Raw genomic sequence first — 20,763 nt, 5'->3', positions numbered from 1 at the left:
ATTACCATAAAGCTTCTCGTTTCATTTCATGCAAAATTATCTTTTAATGTAGGTAAATTTTAATAAAAATAAAACAATTCAAGTAATAGTAATTATTATATTATTTGAGTTAAGAATACTTTATGATAAAAGAAAATACTTTTTGCATAAAATCAAAAATCCTCTATTAAAAATATCAAAGGAACGTTCCTATTTTTATAACAATCATCTGTGGTAATGAAACGTTCTTGAATGAAACATTTTTTTTTAATTTTTAGGATAATAGTAAATTTAATTTCAATTGTAGGGCATGATTTGTAAAATTGTCGAAGTAATATTTCAGTAACCCATATCTTGGACAAAATAAGTGGTTATATTATTAATAACATGTCATTGCTTTGTTTCAAGAGCAGGAAGTTTACGCCAAAAAGTGCGACTGCGCACTGGCCAAATTAGTAGTGTGAAAGAAAATGGCGATCAGCGAAAGGCGTCCGGAGTTAACGTGATGAAAAACATTGTTAAAAGCTCAATTAAATAGTGTTATAGTTATTAATTGTGTCAGATGTAGATTAATTAAGTGTTAATGAATAGTGATTGTGTATAAAAATGGCTGCGAATATGTACAGAGTCGGCGGTAAGTAACAATAATTGGTTATTTTTGTTGTAGCTTCGCCGGTTCACCGCCAGCCGACTAGCGGTGCTTTGCTTTGATTGTCGTACCTTCATTAATTGCTTATATTAATTAGTTCAGTCTTAATATTTGCAAGATTTCAATAAGCTGAATTATTTTATAGACAATTCAAACACGAAAGACCGTTTTAAATGTTATTTTTATGGAATACTTATTATTTTACCCAAATTCTTCAAATAGGACATAAGCATTTGCATCTAGGTATCACTGTATCGGCTTGCGTGCGGATGGTGGTATATAAGAGTCAAGTGGTTCGCGGTTATTTATCGGTTAGTTTCCTAGCCTCTGTTGAGATTTGATAGGTTTGACACGAGATTTTAGGTTATAATTGATGTTGTCAAAACATTTTGATGCACATTTCTGTATTAGTTGGGGAGAATGTAACTCGTTTTGGAGATTGATAAGATAGTGATCGTTACTGAAATCAGTTTTTGTCAGTTCTAAGATAGTGGTCTTGCTTAAGACCGGGGGCGCGCTTCATTTTAGTGGATGAGTGTCTGGCGGAGTCGCGGAGGGCAGGCCGCTCTTGTGGCGCGCTTAGCGGTCGTGGAGCCGAATGTTAATTAGCTCTTCCTTTATACTACTTCCTATCACTAAATATCGCGTCATTGAAAACTTTTTGTATTATTATTGACTTCGGTTATACATAGCAAAATTTTGGAGGGAATTTTACTTTTATTATTGAAACGTTATGCTTCTATTTATTTGTATGGAATAAGGACAATCTGTATATATCTATTATTTGCAACAATTGACCTACACTACGAGCTTTTTAACATACTGAAACTTTAAAATGTTTTAATTTATATTTAAAAATTTGTTAACATTAAGGAAATGTCGCAGAGTGATCTAATGGGTATCATAATTATTCAATTGTATGATCCATTGTCTTTGTATATGTAAATGAGTTTATTAGGTAGATAAGTGAATTTTTATAATATATGCTAACATGAAAAACAATGTACATGTATATAATGTATATATTCCCTTCATTGGCTGATGCCTAAATGAGTTCATTAGCCTTTGATAAAACGACAACAGGTTTTATATTAAACTTAAAAAAATTCATAACTTTTGTCTGAACCATTGTTTTAAAGTACAATATAATTTGCCTTGAAAATTACAATAATTGTCACAGTGTGAAATTTAACCAAATATTGAGTAATTAATTAAGATGTTATGAGTCATTTCAATTCGTTAAAGGCTAAAGTAATCTGTTGCTAGTGTTTTAGATAAGACTTATCATTCATAAAGTAAACATTACTAGTTCTGACTTAAATTTTGTTATAATAATATTAAAATAAATAAAATAATTTCCATAAATATTGAATTTATAATTTTTTAATTTTACTTGATTGCGTCTTGTGCACGCCTTCCCTTAATCTCACTCCAGAGATATATAAGATTCTAGAAAAATTAATACATTTAATTTAATCTATACATATATCTGTGATACTAGCATAGATTATATATGCAATTATATATATATATATAAATTTTAAATATGATAATTTATGCCATTGGAAGGAAAGCTAAGCTTTAGAGTATTTCAATGTATTCATATAAAGTAAATTATTGTGGAAATATTGGCATTTGAAAACAAATAATATTAAAAGGTTTAACATGTCTGGGTACATAATAATCATATGATTTATTTAATAATACTAAGAGGTCATTCTTTTGCTATTATTAGGTATTTTTTCAGTGATCTTGAAATAATTATTGCTATTTGATTCACTATATATATGTTATTATTTTGAATGCTATGAACAAAATGAATATTTTCGTAAGGTTTATCATATAATTTGGTTATATTTTTTTCATACAAATAAATTAATTACTATGATTTAGAGTTCTGTATGTCTAATGTTTAAGTTTAGTCCACATTAATTTGATTTATATGAACCACCTGCATTAAAAACATCGTTTTTCATATTTTTATTGATTATAAAAATTCATCCGTTGTTATAAAAGTTCTTTATATCGGCTGAAAGTTTAATGTTCGAAAGGTACATTAAAAGTAACATCTTGCAAAAAAGTTAAACACCCATACAATGGCAGTGTTAGGCAGCTGGGTCGGTTCTATTATTGTTGAAGATTATGAGGCGTTTACCCGCTAGAGGGTCATATTTATATGTCATTTAATTTTAAAAGCACATCTGTTCCGTGTCGCGGCCATCCCTATACGTAACAACAAACCACGCCGTTTGTCGTAAGAAAAACATAAATTTATCATGTTTTACGTTATAATAGTAGATTAATAGAAAAGGTATATATGTATGTATTTTGATATCGATAATTATCCTCTCCCTACTTGATTATTAAAAACTCGTACAAATAGTATATATATATATTTGTAACATGTGTAATGCATGTTTAATATAGGTAACAACGTTTTGTGTGACGCTATGAGCTCGCAATTACCACCGTCCGTCGGTGAAAGTTGCATACCTAAGTACGTTTCCGAACAATAAACTGGTCGTGTCAAGCTAAACTCGACCGACCAGTTAAAATAAATTATTATTTTACTAAAAATGTACCGACGTGCCCTCGCCGCCATTATACGGCTCTTCTTTACTCGGCTCTTAAGACAGAAGCGTTAAACGTACACACTCTGAATCCACATAGGAACAGACAAAATTTTTATTCTTTTTATGCAAATAATGTTTTTACCGAAATCGTACGTTTTCTTGATCATGCCAGTAGAATTTTAATCAGCAGAAAAATCCTATCCAACATAAAATGAAATATAAATTTATTTTTCAATTTGAAAACGACTCCAGCGGTCATACACAAACATATTACAACATATTAATATAAAAGTAATATGCAAAGTCGTTATACAACTTACAACTAGATTGTACGCTGTCTGCAGCCTCGACTTGTGACACTTTCTCAAAATCAATCGTCGTATTAATGTTTCTCAAATAACAGTAAGTATATTATACTGACGCAAAATTTTACGGAATAACGTATAGATTGCATTATTCAAAAGAATTTTACTTTTGTTTCGGATACGTAAATGTTTTAATATGATTTAGTTTTTTAATATCATTTAGTTGAAATTACTCCGTCATGGCTATGGTCCGCGGGCACGATATTGATAGGTCATTGACATTAGTGCACATATTGATATATATATTTTCAAGTTTATTTAAACAAACACTTAATTGGTAAGTGTTTACAAAGCATCACGTGCTTTAAAACATCTTGAGCTAATGCAAACAGCCGAAAACTTAGCGCCGTACTAAAATATCAGCTTGGTTGTGTACACGTTATGTACAAATAAGTCCATATAGCTTCTGTGCAGAAGGTACTTCAAACATTTTTGTATAAAATAATCTTAAATAAAAGATATAATTTAATATTTATTAAAGAAGATACTTTATGAGCGTCTAACACAAAAGTTATACATCAAATTTAGTATTAATATCAACGAGTTTAAAGTGTATTCCTAGTGAGACGCAGAAATCTAATAAATTAACGAAAGCAGTATTATCTTAGTTAAAAGTAATGATTTAAAATTTTCAATTAATTAAATAATTGTCAAATTTCATTCACCATTTAAACTTTTAATGTAATTGAAAAATCTTGTTAAATGTGGTTAATAGTATTATAAAGAGTGTATAAACACGGAGTAACGAAATAACCGATAGACTGAAATAGCCAATATATCAAATACAATTTGAAAGGCACTCTTCAATTAAGTTTCCAGTTCACAAGAGTGAAAAATTTATTTAGCCTATATTAAATTATTAACATTACGATCGTGAACTATTGATAAATTCAGCTCAACAACGTGCTATAAAGAGAAATCCGACGAGGTCGAAGTTCTTTCTCTGGGGCGCGGAATTGTCGCCTTATCTCGGTTTCTAAGTTAGTGAAAGAAGATGGTAAACCGTAAAAACAAAAAGTACTCTAAACGTAAAGTTTGTATGTGTGTCTTCTAACACACAAAACCCATACGTGCCAACTGAATTACCATATGTAGAATAATTGATAAGGTAGATCGAATCTAAATAAGGTCAGGTTCAGAATAAAATTTAAACAGTTTTTTTTTTTGTTTTTCAAACTAACTCGACCGAAACACAAAGATCGGACAAAACAGAATGAATATAATGTAGTACTGAACTATTAATAGTATAACTCACAATAATCTCCAAGCTCTACGAAGCACTCGGTAAACTTAGTTTGGCAGGTTAGAAGAATTTTAAGTGACGTTAATTACTTGAAACGATTGAAATCGATCGGCGCCGAAATTACAAACTTAAACAAGGGTTGGCACGACCCAGCAACGTAGAACATTTAACATTAGTATAAATAACAATGGCCTGTCGTAAAAAGTTTGATTCTAATCGACTAAAATGTGAGGACATTCTATTAATTAGTAATATCACCGTCCATCATCAAAAACCTCTGCGATGCTGGTCAAGGGCTAGAAACTTGTGCTGCAATGCCAATTTCGCGACCCTAATGAAAATCTTAAAGCAAAACCTCCTCCTACAGCATTCTCCGTCAACACACATACTTATGTACAGTGGCTATATTGTTCGAAAACCCAGTCCATGTACTTCTCACAATCCCTTGAGTGTAGTCTCTAAAAAAAAAACACTTTTTTTCGTTTATAACAGATGTCTCATGAAGTCTTATGAATATGGATGATTACAAAAGTTCGTTAAGCACTCGACATTCTACCACACCTTCACACAAAGTTACCTTTTTTATTTAATATTTTTAAACGATGAAGGTCTGTATATATTTTTTTTAAGAAATACTATATTGATATGTCGAGTGTGATTTGTTTTTAATAAAACATCGGAAGTTTTGGCTAACAGAGTTATTAAATGTTTTTTAAGTTCGAAATACTTTTTCTTCCAACCTATTAAATGCTGATCTTAATCCACCTGCTCTTCCGTCCCATTGGAAGAGATTGTATCACTTTAAGCAGAAATTCTTCTTACCTTTTAATTTTTGGTAGAGGTCCCATTCAATTTAACGATCAAATATTTTGCTCTTTACTTTAATATAGTATAACGAATGAGTTATAAGCTGAGAACACATCACTGTGTATTTTCTTCGCCAGTTGATATTAATATAAAAAAACGTTACATTTGTATATTCCTAAGTTTTTGTGTTAGGTACAAATTATTTTCATTCATTTTATCGACCTGTAAAATTAACTACTAATCAAAAGTATGTGTATTATTTCGTTACTTGGTATTAGAATGAATATTTTATAAATCGCGTTCGATACTTGGGAAATCCGATCATTTCACCTCTGTGTGATGACGTGGCCGTTCTAAAATTACTATACTATACTTATTGACACGTTCCAAAAATACGCTAAAGTCTTGGCAAAACTGTACGGCCGTTAACATCGCTGCCGCATAATACCTCTACTTACATAAACCTACGTATATTAACCATGCAGCCACGCCGGTCGACGGACGCCTCGTGTCTCCTGTCTCGTATGGTCTAGTACACACAAACACTCACTTGATACATCACACCATCACACTGATAAAATAGTCGTAGTATTTATTACGATATATAATTATGGTCTTCCTATAACGTTAAACATATTATCATTAATCAGTTATATATTTTTATATCTCACCAGTTCTACCGCCTTATTGTTTGATTGTTTTAAAGATCACATAATTAAAAAAATATATTTGTACATAACAAATTATTTACTAAACTGTCGCTGGAAAAACTAATATATCTAAGATATTTAAAAGATTGTCTTACATTACTTTACAATAAATTAGAGAATCTGACGTAAAAGTGAAATGTCATTGATTTATAAGGCCACACTATTACTAATACATCAATCAGTTTATTTAATAAGTATTTTTATTTTGTTAATGTATCGAGAGAATTTGCTCTAATGACAACAATAGAAGTAAAGTTGTGACATGAACGTGAAGAATATTTTTTAGAATATGAAATTTATTTGTACATAATGTTAATGTTTTTTTTTTCAATCTTATTTAATACGATTTTTTTAAACTAATATTAAATAATAATTGTATTATTAATATACTTATTTTTCGTGTTATACATTCCGATTTTATTAATTAAACACATATAAATGTAATAAAAAGGTCATTAATATATCTATAAATCTCAAAATATCGATTGATTTTTATCTTTAATACTCAGAAGTTATTAAAATAGCGTAACATTAGATTGTCTTAGGATTACAGTCACGGTTAGCTGTCATTGTGCTTTGAGTGTAGTGTTGTATTGTGCGGGGTAACGGTAAATGACGCCATTTTGTTTGTTAATTCATGAGGTTCGGACGAAGACTGAACAGGGGAAGTTGGTGATCCAGTTGTGTTACATACATAGTATATAGAAAGAATTTTGAGGTTTCTTTACTTCCAGTACGAAATAAATATGTTCATTACATGAATGTGTTCCTATTAAATTTAATCGTAATTAACAATACTTTCTTTGTTTACCATATTTTATATCGTGTTAGGTATACTATGATCTTAGATTTAAATCATATTTTAACATATGTACATTTAACATGTACATGTTTCGAGTGTTATTCCAAACGGTAATTTCATTAAAAAAACAAAGATTTATCTAACAATCACTAGGATTACATAATGATATATTTTTTATATATGTTATTAATTGTGTATAATAATATTTTTTTTTTCGAACGAGTGTTAGTGGCACAGTATGTGTAGCTTTAAGTCCGAAGGCATGGCTACGCTTTTCGCTTTCATTTCGCGCTGTTAACCGGTTGGAGCTCAAGATTACACGGGGGGCAGAACTACGAATTAAAGGAATGTACTGTTGATTAGAAAATATGTAATAATGACCTCATTGTTAATATAAATAAAAAGTGTTAACGGAAATATTATCGTTAAATTAAAAATTAAAAGGCAATTAATGTTACCGAATAAGGTTTTTCTTCAATTGTTCATATATTCTATTAAAATAATAATAATATCTATGATAATTTTATGTTTACGTTGTAATATTTATAGCTTGACTTTTGAGCTTCTTAATTGTGGGATTAGAACAAATTTATAAAATCTTTTACACAACAACCGTCAGGATATAAAGTTAGTCGAATTCCCATTATAGTATCTTTGGTAGCTTATTCTATATAAACTCGGTCAAAAATTATAATTAAATAATATTCTATTTGAAATACGCTTGTAATTTTTACCATAAAACATTTTAGTTTCCGTGTAATTTCGGTACTAAGACGGATGTAATGTAATCAGTACGAATCGTTGGTGCCCATAAAATATATTACTGACATAAACATCGCAACTGATTTTAATTTATATACGACATACGTAATACATCCGCGTTATATGATACTGATAATTCATTCGGACATGTAGTTCATACTATGTATATATATTTCCTAATATGTCATTATATTTCCATCAGACTGCGTCTATTTCGAGACGTCGTCGACGTCTCCGTACCAGATCCGGCGGATAGAAGAACTAAACAAGACGTCGTCTGGCAACGTGGAGGCAAAAGTCATGTGCTTCTACAGGCGGCGGGACCTGCCCAACCCTCTCATACAATTAGCTGATAAGCATCAAAGTAAGTACTCGATATCGACCTAGCTGAAAGCGAATGACAAATTTCACATTCATATATTGTTTATATCACAAGCCTTTCACTATTATACATACTTTTATACTCATGCCAATACTTTATTAAGTCCATACGGAATACATCGACTAGGGATGCCGCTCTGATGATGCACACCCTAGAGTTGCTTTTTAAGATCAATGTTTAAAACTTTACCAACAAGTTGTCACAAATAAAATGTAAGCCGACATTATAGTAATTGGGACATTGAAATAACCTAAGTCTCTCATAATAGTCTGAACAACAAAGCTCTGTGGTATATATATAATTTCTATGTAATATAAATCATAACATTTTTAAAAAATTGGAAGTAAAGGAATTAAGATTATATGTAAATAAAACACAGTGTTAAGTGGAACTTTTGTCATTACATGATGTTTGCTTAGCGACAGAAATCATTGATAATTCTTATCAGGACATATCTGTGTACGCATAGTTTTATCTTAAATAACTTTAGACCCAGCTTCCTCGGTTATTCCTTTCTCTAAAGCGTCAGTTAATCTGATGTATATATATCATTTTTATGAGGGATTTTATTTGATTAGTTCTCCTTCTTTATCTTCCACATACTCTCTCCACTACTGCGATATAGTTATCATGGGTCTTATATAAAGAATCAAAGCGTGCTATTTCCGTATCACCGTGCCTACATTTGGTCTTCAAATAGTTTAGTACGTCATACGAGCCCATGTGTATGTAGGTATGAGTTTGATTATTTTCTATAAATAGAATATTATCCTACAATAACCATAGCACAGCGGACTATCGATCGCTGTGGGAGTCTAGAAGCTTCCATAACAATATAACAAATTTTTGATATTCATTTTAAAATAAGATTTACGACAACTTTGTTATCGAAGAGAAAAATTTTAGATTATAAATTTTAATATTCCAAAAGCTATACTATGTATAAACGATTCTTTAATAACAAATCCATTGAGAAGCCTACATCTTTATGGAGCGATTTTATAAAATAATCTCGTTAAGGAATTACAACGTCTCTTTTTAGAAGCTCTGTATTACGAGAGTAATAAAGCTGGGAGTTAAAAATATAAAAATAGAATAATTAATTTGATTTTACAGACTTTCAGGTTTAATGTAGAACTTTTAAGTCTACTCGTTACAGATGAATAGTGTTTTTTTCACATCCGTATAAAAATACTTAATTATAAAGTTGTATTATAATTTTAATTTATCTTAATTATATAAAATGTATACAATTAATTTCAGTCCATCACTATTTTAAAGTCCCCCCTTTAATTGTATATACGTCATACATTACTATTGGTCTGATTACAGATTTATTTTTAAAAGAGATTTTTAATATAGTTTGAAAATTTTTAAAATTTTTGATAATTTTACAACTATTGCAGCTTTCATTTAAGTATTGCCGTGGAATTTTTTCATTTCGGCTTTATATAAGTAATATAATATTTATTTATCATAAAAGGTTGTTACTAAAGACTGTCATTTACCGAAGTGCCTCATGAATATATAAGAAGCCAGTTAAAAGGTTGGATTTGATACGAATTTTCAATTACGTGATGTGATCTGCTCACAAGTATTGAATACACTGAGACATAGTAGAATATATATATATATATGTGTGTGTGTGTGTGTATTACATATAACACATGATGTGTGAGTCAGTTGTTTTCATTATTTAAATGTAAAGAAAAATATTATTATTTTTCATATACCAATCAATTGAAATACCTTTGAAGTTTGATTAATTTTGTAACTATTATTTCTTCTTGTTAAACTTTGATCTGAACTTATTTATAAGACTATACGATCCTTAGTGTAAATGTATATCGCTATTCGGACTACATTCAGTTGATTAACAAATTTTAGAATATCAGTGCCCCTATTACGAGTTCGCATCTTCGAATTACATACGGAATGTTTAAAGTCGTTTAGTTAAGAATCTACATGATACTGTCCATTCCTGATGGTACCAAGTATTATTCAAAACACTAGATACACTCCGTATGCAGCGTAACAACGCGAACTAATAGTAAGAGTAGGTACTGATCACAATTGTACATTTAACACAACCGGATTGGAAATGCGCTTGATAAAATTATTGACTATATTTAATATATTATTTTAATGAAAATCATAATAATGTAAATGTTTTATATTTAGTTTTTAAAGCTTGCAAAATTTTCTTACTTTCCATTATATATTTTTTCTGTAACTTTTCCATATGTCTTAAATGCGTTTAACTTTTATATAATATGATCATTTTTTACGTAACATCACAGATATTTTTCTCTATAGATCTTTTCTTACTTCGTTTATTAGGTTTGTATTGTGCAATGTTATAATCCGATGTTTGTACGATTACTTCTAGGGTATTGTCGAATATTATGAATATAAGTGCTATCGTAATATGTTTGAAATGTGTCCAACGGGACGAGATAAAAAACGTAAACAAATTTTCTTTGTACGGAACACGCTACGGAATTTCTTGATATTAAAGTGATGTTAAACGTTGGCACAGAATTTATTTAAACCACCAGGACAACGGTTAGATCAGTAGGCGTCCAAAACTTTTTGGACCCCCGGGTCCCCGTCCCTTATCGAGCGACACTCCCTCAGGTATATATTTAGCCCTCCTTTAATTGTGACCGGTGACCCTCGTTGAAGTTACATTCACATCTTCATTATATACAGTAACGAAATATTAATAAACATCGACCTTCGCTTGGCTTATAAGGAGACGTGAGACAAAAAAAATTACGTACGAGATACGTTTATTACTACGGGACCAACATATCTGAATGTACAACACAGTTCATATATATATATATATATATATATATGTTGTACTGTTTTTAATTTCTTATATGTTAAAATAAATATTGTTGATTATCTATGTATATATATTCATACATATGTTTTTCTATTAGATGTAATTTAGTCGAGATTTTCTTTATCTAACTAGTAAAGGTAAAGCATTGATTTTTTTTAATTTATTCTGTATAAAATTACGTCCTAAATTTATGTTTGTGTCCCAGTGTTTGCTTTTTTTTTCCAATACGACTTCATTTTTTACCGTATTTGTCATGACGTAATATTTTGACACTTGTGATGATATTTTTATTATATATACAATGTTTATAGACTTGAATTAATTTTCTTTAAATATAAAGAGAGTATTTATTTTTTTTAATTTACTTATCACCTTGACTCGCTTTCCAATGGTCTTTAAACTCATTTTCATTACCAACAGCACCTGTGACAGGTATTTTTATTTATAAATATTCTCGTATGGCTTTGAAGTTCAAATATGAATGTTTTGCACGAATACATTTTCAATACAATATAGTCGATGATCTGCCTCGCCACTGTTTTATCGGAATAATTATTTAATTTCACAACGACATTACAACAACAGCCCTCTTGGAAGTTTGCCGCCCCGCCTTCCAATGTCAGCTTCTGAAATCGAGCACTGTCTGTTAGCAAGGCTACGTTGACACTAATACTTGGAATTTCACACTTTCCTTCGTCTAGCCGGCTAGTGTACACAAGGACTACGACGATTTCGTCACTAATTACGTGCTGTTTATGTTCCCCTGACCTGGTTGTAATTATATTAAAAGGGTTTTTTTTAATGAAAAATCGAAATAATCGTGCCTGACGAATGATCATCGCAAGCGATCAGTGGCTTATTATTGCATCTTTTAAATATATATAGCTATATATTTTTAAAGTAAACCACCAGTAAAGTGAAAAACCCAACAACTTACAAGTCATATGGACTTAAAAGTAAAGAGAGTATCTGATGTTAGCACGGTTCCCATGGAGGTTCTAATGAAGAATACAAACATACAGCGGAGAGCACCGTTCAGGTGACGTCACCAGGGACGGACCAGCCGCCGGCGCATCGAAAGTGAGACCGTGACCGGCTGGGGGGAGACGGGGGGCGAGGAGTGTGGTAAGAGATAGACGGTCACAGTGGGGAAGGGGCGGGGGGGAGGCACGGTTAGATGACGGGGTCAACGAACCACGCGCATCACCGAGCGATCCGCACTTGTACGTGACCGTCTCATTGTTTTAATATACGTAGAACCAACACCAACAGAAGAACAATATGTATGAGATGCGATCTCTGATACACCCGAGACATCGGAGCATCACAGCAGACGACGATGACGTCTATAGTCGGGAGAATTTTTATATAATATTATAAGTTGTATTATCATGAAGGTGTCGCAGACGGAGAAAGCGTACGTTAGTAGGTGTTCCTCGTAATTATCTACAGGAAACGAACAACTCAACCGTACATCCGTGTCAAGTTACGACACATATACACATACATAAATTTTATCAGCATAAAAATAGAAGGCGGATTCATTATCGTTTACGCCGAAACTCGTTTATTTTTATTGCTTACAAAAACGATTATATCAGACTTAGGAAATGAAGCAAAAACATTGTTATATACGTTTCTAATATATAAAAGAAATTAACGAGTTTATTTACAGGTGAAGGTTACAATACGTACATACGATATATTAAACTACTACTTATAACTATGTTCTTTAAAACACTGCATACTACAAGCTCGCAACGTACAAACGGAGCGTCAACAGTTTTTCAGTCATAAATCTTGCTCGTGATATAATAACGTATTACTGTATGAGAAACGCTCCGTTTGTAGTGTCTAGTGTCGCGATGTTAACTCGTGCTAAGTATATAGATCGAAAACATGATTCACGCGTCATAGTCATAGATTTATTCACAACGAGATATATATTTTTATGAATTTTAATTAATGCATGCCGTTAATTATTATATATTGAAAAAAAATCTATAAGAAATATACATACATATATATATATATATATATATAATGTACATAAGGAAATGCGTTGAAATAATAAACAAAATTTTATACACGCTGATACTTTAAGGGAAGGAAGACGTTAAATTTAATTTTTTTATAATAATATGAGTACAATCAAATATTTTATTTTATGTAAGGTAGGTATATAAAAACTTAAATAAACTATGTAAAAACTTAATTACATTTTGATTAAAAAACTTGAAGGAGTTCCCTCTTTTTCTATGAAATCAATGTTGTAAGAATCGTATCTTCATAGATTTCAAAAATAAAATGGCTGAGTAATATTAATTTCATATTTTATCAAAAACATTTAAATATAATTTTCATTATATATATATATTTTGAATATATGTATATATTTTGAAGTTTCATCAATTAACCTTGGATAAAAAAAATGTATCCGATATCTTGTGGCTAAAAACATTAATACTGACAGTGTTGAGTCGATGAAATCACCTACTAAGGGTAAAAACTATGCGTACAATGTAAAAATACTTTAACTTTTTCCAAAGAGTATATTTTTACAAAAAATATATATACTTATTTTACGTACATACATTATATTATATTTTTTTTAATTAAATATGAAGAAATGTGACATACATTCTAATTCCAGCGGAGATAAGTAATATATTATTTTGTTTTTTACTACATTTCAAGTATAAAATTACCATTAAACAAGTAGTCTTGTGTCTGTACGTTGCAATATTTTTACAACATTTACGAAATCGTCTGTTATATTATTAAATGTAATGATCGTGTTGTGTAAATTTTGCGAGACGGATCGGACGAGAATTACAATCACTTTCGCGAGCTCACATTGGAGCCGGTGCTGCTCCGAGCTGATCATTCATATTGATAGATAATTAATATACAATGTCACAAATTAATTTTATATGGAATTATTTTTTATTTGAAGACGTCAGCGTTTTGCTTTATCATGCTCTACTGGGAATTAAGAGTGAAGTTTTAATGTCGGTGATTTCAAAATTATAATGTTTCCACAAAGACTATATATATATAATTATTAATTATAGTAATCTTTAAAAAGATTGATCCGATTGTGATGTGACTACAACTGTATTGTTGAGTAGCTATTGGGACATGTTTATGTTTCAAATTATTTTGAACGAAAATTGTAAAGTATTATAAATCGAACAATATCGTTAAGCTGAACCCCCTTTTTTCTGACAACATTAAAACAAAATACCTACGAGAACCAAGACCCAGTGCTTCATGAAGATAACTGAAATTCTACGTACAATTAAAATGTCACTCGATACTCCTAAAATATTGTAGTCCCAGAATACAATCTGTACGATGGTACACAATAGAGTTTTTACTTTTTAGATTTGGAATAATAACAAATAATAAAAAAAAGCAAAGTTTTTTAAATGAAACGGGAAGAGAACGTAATATGAAATATTTTTGTTTTTGTATTCCTGTTATAGATTTCGAGTGTCTAGTGTACGTGGTAGATGGAATAAAAATTGACGATACTTTAGGAAATAATTATATAACGGGGAAACGTTGTGGATGGATGGATGGATGGATGGATGGATACGTTTGATTGGTTGGTGATTTTGATTAGTTTGTATGGAGTTTATATTCACATACACCGAGCTGTGGCCGCGGCTGTAGCTGGAGGAGTTTGATACGGCATCGTGTGACGTGTCATTAGCGGCCATGAATATTTTAATAAATACAAGCAGAGGAACCTCCGTCGCGGGACACGAAGCCGCCCTCGCCCTCCGTCCCGCGACCTCCGCCCTGCGGTGAACGACGTGAGCTGATGTTTTATACATGGCTCTAAAATATATATGTACAGGGAAATTTAGTGTTAATAATTGCATTCTATACATATTTATTATTCACGTAGAGTGTGATAAAATAAAAACAGCCTTCATAGCGAACTGTTCGTATGACTTCTCTTAATATATACTACGGTATAAAAAATTCATACGTAAGGTCATGAAACATCCATCACCTCAATGGGTTGATTATTTTTATCTTAAATATAATAAAAATAATTTATATTAAACATTTGTTTATTATTATCGTTACGTAATCAAATGAGAGGAGGTGGAGGGGGGCGGGGGGTCATTCGGTCCGCGCCCAAATGTCGTGCTCGCGAAGTTGAGAACAGTCATATCCTATCGATTTGTTAAGATGGCGTGCGCGGGGGGCGAGGGTGGTGGGTGCGCGGGGGTGACGGCGGTCCGGGGGAGGGTGAAGGCGTGGGGTGACAGCCTCCCGGCGCAGCGTGCACCTTGCACCTGCCCGTGTACAGTATAGTGTGTCGCCGGCTAACAACCGCGGCCCGCGACACACTAGCGACACCACACAACGTCACCCTGGCAGCTGAGAGCTATGAATACATTACAGACATTATAAAAGACTTTGGTTAATGAGACCGTTTTGTAAAACTCATCTCACATCAAAGCTACATGCAGTCGTCATGCTTCGATTAAGATGTTTCATATATAAAACTTGTAACATCAAAGCTAACCAGATCTGCCCCGTCATTACCTAATGAATATTGATTATTGTTTTTTGTCACCTTACTATAGTTGCTTTCGTAGAAGTTACGTGCTAACTCAGTGGGGCGGAATCCCAATGAAAACGAACCCCGTCTCCGTCTCGTGCACCAACTTTCCCCGATCCGTCGCGGAACCTTTTGGCCTCCTTCCATTCCCGGTGACCGTGAACCAGATTCATATAAAAGTAACCCGAGCCTTTTATAATATATCGGAGACAGATATTTAAAAAAAAAAAACATTCAGAGTGTGTAACACAAATTATTGATTCGCCATTTTTGGTTAATAGATAATAATCAATATTTAACATTTTAGGTACTTTAGATTTACTTACATTTATGGTTAGTGAAAGTACATCAAAATTAAAAAAAATATATAACCAACATATTTGTTATTTAAAATCTAAGACAAGGACTGTTTTACTCGGCATTTACCGCGTCTTCTGAAAACGAGAAGTAATTTTCTGAGATAAGATACAAAATAACAAAAAAATTCATGTATACGATTACCAGACATTTTTTTCTCTTATAAAATACGTGTCCAACAACATATTAAACGAAAGCCGAGCCAGTAGATAAAGTTTAGTTGTAAAATGTCATAGGAGTATTCCTGTCCTCGAGTGTGGCCGCGACCCAATACTTTAGGCGAAGTTCTCACCTCAAGGTCGGGGACTGTGTATGTGTGTCTATACTATATGTCTATAATACATATTTTAATGTATATTTTATTGTAGTATGTATTATTTTGTACTTTATAAGATGATAACGATGGGTATGATCGCGTTAATTACTGAGGAAAGTTGTTGCTTGGGCCACCCTTGCCATGAGTCAGCGCAATCAAATTAAATACAGACGGTTCTTTCTTCCATTATATACTAGAAACTGTCTGCGTTTAGTTTGATCCCCCATACTCATGGTAAGGCTACTTTTCGACATTGAGTGCGAAATCACTAACGAATTATTATAATAAAGATATATTTATAAGTAGTATTATATCAGAGGCAGTTATAGCCTATAATAGATTGTCTGCGTAATCAATCAGCCTCGTGTATAGTAAGTCAGTCCCTCCCTCGTACGTAAGTCGTGACCCGAAGGCCTATCAGCAAGGTCGCAGACGAAACACGCACCAAGGACACGTTTCAAGGATAACCATCAATATACATATATGTATATGTATAACGACAGATATATACTGACAATCATCTGTATTGTTACTAAAATTAATTCGACTATTTTTTATTAATAATACCTATTTATTGAACACAATAAAGAAATAACATAATATAAAAAATAAAATTAACCAAGTAATTCATACTTAAAGTATTTCGCTCGTTTATCGTACGGTGTATTTAAGATAAGTTAATACCCAATAATCTTAGCGATGTCGGATTTTCATTTTGAAAACCCCCCACTTAAAATGTATTCCACGAATCAGCTGTTGTTAAGACTTAATTTCGTATTAATTATTTGTAATAGTTTATTAGATGACATTTTATTACTTACAACTATGTTTATAACCGTGAAGTAATTTTTTTATGTAATGAATAGTAATAATTGTTAAATATGATAAATGGAATTCCATTGATAGGATATCGTTTTACAGTTGCCCAGTCCGAGGACTCACCGGTCGCTATGAAACTCAAGAAAATATGCCTCAAGACGCCCATAGGTGAAGAGCAAGCGGCGCAGGCTGTTCTAGACCCAGCGATAGGTGAGAATAAGACACATTATAGTTTGTACATATAATATTATAATATTGAAACGACGATGATCTGGGGGCAATTAGAAAATAATACCTAGTTATGGTAATAAAAGGTGAAGCTTCCAACAATGTTGGGCGGAGACTGTGACCACCGTGTAACACCTTACAACTAGAACAAATAATATATTTGAAATATATATTACATATCAAAAGCCGTCACCGCGACTTCGTCTGCGAGAAACTATTTTATTATTATTAAAAAATATTTTTTTTTATAAATCAGCTATCTGGCAGTGGAAGTATTGTTAGAATCTGTTCGATAATTTCAGAGCCGGAACAACCAGACAGACAGACAGAAATGTAATTTCGTTTTTGCATATGTATTTATTTAATGAGGTTTATGTTAATACTGCAAAAAGACAATAAAATTGTATTTATTAGTATAGAGTATTGACTATTAACGCAAAAGTTACTACTTACCTACCGACGTGTAACCGTCTCTTGATTGAAATGTGCTCTTATTACCGATAGCGTCTAAGACACAGGCCATGATGTCATCAATTTAATTGCGCAGGCCACTTCATTAGTTGAGTATAAAAATGTTTACAACACCACATATAATGTATATGTGTATTAAGCTTTCATCGATTTATCCAAATATCACAAGGTCGTTACCCCTTCAGATATTGAAGTTTATAATTTGAAGGTTTATTGACTTTGTTGTGATGGATGTCACATTAATTCAGTCGGTCCAATCTTAAAGTTTAGGCGTGTGTTTGTTTTATACATATATATATTTTAAACAATCGTCAGCCGGCCCTTGATTGTATGAAGTAGATCTGTGGCGTGGTACGCGAGAGGAATAACCTATAATTAGATGCGCGTTAACTAAATCGTCGGCTGTGGTACTAGGTGGTGCGATCACATGATCACGTGCTGCATGTAATAATTGCAAGGAAATACTTTACATACCTTTTATATATATTTTTTTAAGCTGTGACATTGTTTTTGACATATTCGCCTAAAGTGTGACCCGTTACAAGACACCTGTATTACAATTTATGCATTTAATCAGACCATAGATTACGGAGCTATCTATGGTTCAAACATGCCACGTAGTTCAGATGAGTTGGAACAAATGATGGGACATTTATTTTGTTTATAGATTTATATTTTTTGTTTGTGGATTTATTATAACGTTGCAATCAAATGACTAACATATTAACTCTCAGTACAGAATATTTGATATATATGTATATATTTTTTCAATATAAAATTTTATGTGATATGTAAAAGTTCACTGCATTCAGTACACTTTGTACCAATTATTGTTAGGATAATCTTAATAGGACTTTAATTATCTACGCTTGTAAAATCTTTGATTCAAAATCAATTGCCAATGTACAATACAAATTCGGAACTCGTATAGGACGACATTAACAAAGAACCAAGCGGTTAAAAGTTTTCAACTGTGCTTTTATTTTCCATCGCCAAATTACATTCGGCCATAAATTCTCTGTTAATTCTATATTTTACTGTTGAATACAAATGTCATTATGTTTAACATTTAGTGACAGTTATGACATTGACGAGTCGTCTCGGATTGACATATTGTATGTGCGTGTGTGTGTCTGTGTGTTAAAGTATTGTGGTGAGTCATGTTTTTTTCTTTTCATCCTTCTCGTAATATTTTTCTGCATTTTCCGTAAACTATATTCGCCCAGTTTTTGTTCTCTTCCGTTCGCGTTATTTACCTTGAGAGGGATGCAAGGATTTTGCTTATTATATTAATGTTAAATGTATAAAATTTGTATCAATATTCCTGAACCATTAATTAACCGGATATATTTTGATCAAAACGTTTAATTAGAAATGCGTAATCACTGTTTTAGGGAGGCACCTATATCGGCCCAAGTGAGGTCTATCCTTCAATGTATTGTGGCTCGGGGTTGGTTAGGGGGTCGCGGGGGAAGGGGCCGCCCGGTGCGGACCTGCGGGGCGGAGGGGTTGTTGTGGAGGAGGTCGAGGTGGTAGGTGTGCGGGCAGACGACGTGTATGCTGTGATGCATCAGATAATAGTGGCTTGTGTCTGCATTTACTACAAAAGGAAATTGAAAAAGTAATTCGATTTAAACAAGGAGTGTTTATGGTTTGTTTCCTTAAAATAGAATAGATCTAATTCTCGGAACTTTCTTAACGAGATCGGTAAAATGAGATTTTTAATAATATATGAGGATATTTCCTCCTTAACATTCGTATAATGAGAGGCACAGCGGGTCGTTCGAGGAAGTGTTCCCAGGACACGGGCGATGACGAACCATCCGCGGGACACTGCCGTCCGGGTCCGGGGCCCGAGGCCGGGGTCGCGGGTCGCGGGCCGCGGCCGGCTAGTGTCGACGGCTTGTGTTTCTCCAGTGTGCGTGTTACTGCAGCTCTCCTCCACCGGCGGTAATTTGATTGGGCCCGAGCTGTCACCTATGCGCCACAGTCGCCCGGCCGTCGCTTGCCGGCTATCGATTAGAGCACCCCCTCCTCCTCCGCCCCCGGGCAGCCGTGTACCCCCCTCTTCACCCCTCAGTCGCCCGCGAACCGGATCTCGTCACGCCGCCATTGTGTACCGCGACGCTTAAACGCATTCGTTTCTCCCGATGCGAAAACGACGCATTCCTTCCGCGCGGCCGCCCTCCCCGCTGCCCGCACCCGCCGCCGCCGACCGCTGACACTAACGAACGAAATACATACAACATAAACTACACATTAGAATTGGGGAAATGATCTCATAGTCATATCAATGATACATCAATATTCATACCTCGCGATGGATCGACCAATTATAATTAATAATTGCTACTGCAACCAAAAACAAAACATTTGGTTATGTAGAGACGAGATCTGCGCTGTACAGAAACATCTAGAAAACGCTGACGTGTAATATAATTCAGATACTGATAGCATAACAGTCATGATCACTCTTGATTATAAAACTTTATCGACATTTATTTGGTTTGTAACAATAACATGAGGGAGAACAATCGTAATGTATTACTATTATTTTTAATAGAAATATATTATACAAAAAATAAATAAATACAAAACAACAGAACTATGTATATCGTAATAATAGTTTGTGCCAAATAAGTATTGTACACAAAGCGAGTCCGCGGAACCCTGAACAGGCTTTCACGGGTTTTTGTTTATTACAATTTATTTCAAGACTAGATATTCATGAGTGCTCTGTGTTCTCATTCGCTGCTCTTTTGTTTTGTTATATTCGTTTGGGAATTAATTTTTAACTCTAGAACTCTAGGTACTATGAACGAGGACGTCTGTCGGAGATAGGGAACTAAGCTTTCTGTTGAGCTATG

The 20,763-nt window shown here is 32.9% G+C and overlaps 1 protein-coding gene across 1 annotated transcript in view; it reads left to right on the top strand.

Moving 5' to 3' along the window:
- The first annotated feature begins 239 nt into the window (after window positions 1–239).
- The window catches only part of LOC116773314 (metastasis-associated protein MTA3), a 36,124-nt gene continuing 15,600 nt past the window's right edge, over window positions 240–20,763 (top strand). Inside the window, exons 1-3 of the mRNA XM_061528418.1 lie at window positions 240–613; window positions 8,093–8,254; window positions 17,300–17,407. Coding sequence (XP_061384402.1) covers window positions 586–613; window positions 8,093–8,254; window positions 17,300–17,407 — 298 coding nt within the window. The 5' untranslated portion in view covers window positions 240–585. The remainder of the gene's footprint in view (window positions 614–8,092; window positions 8,255–17,299; window positions 17,408–20,763) is intronic.

The sequence above is a fragment of the Danaus plexippus genome (assembly GCF_018135715.1).
Source record: "Danaus plexippus chromosome 18 unlocalized genomic scaffold, MEX_DaPlex mxdp_20, whole genome shotgun sequence".
NCBI classification, from domain to species: Eukaryota; Metazoa; Arthropoda; class Insecta; order Lepidoptera; family Nymphalidae; genus Danaus; species Danaus plexippus.
This window is presented reverse-complemented; position numbering and strand designations above follow the sequence as displayed.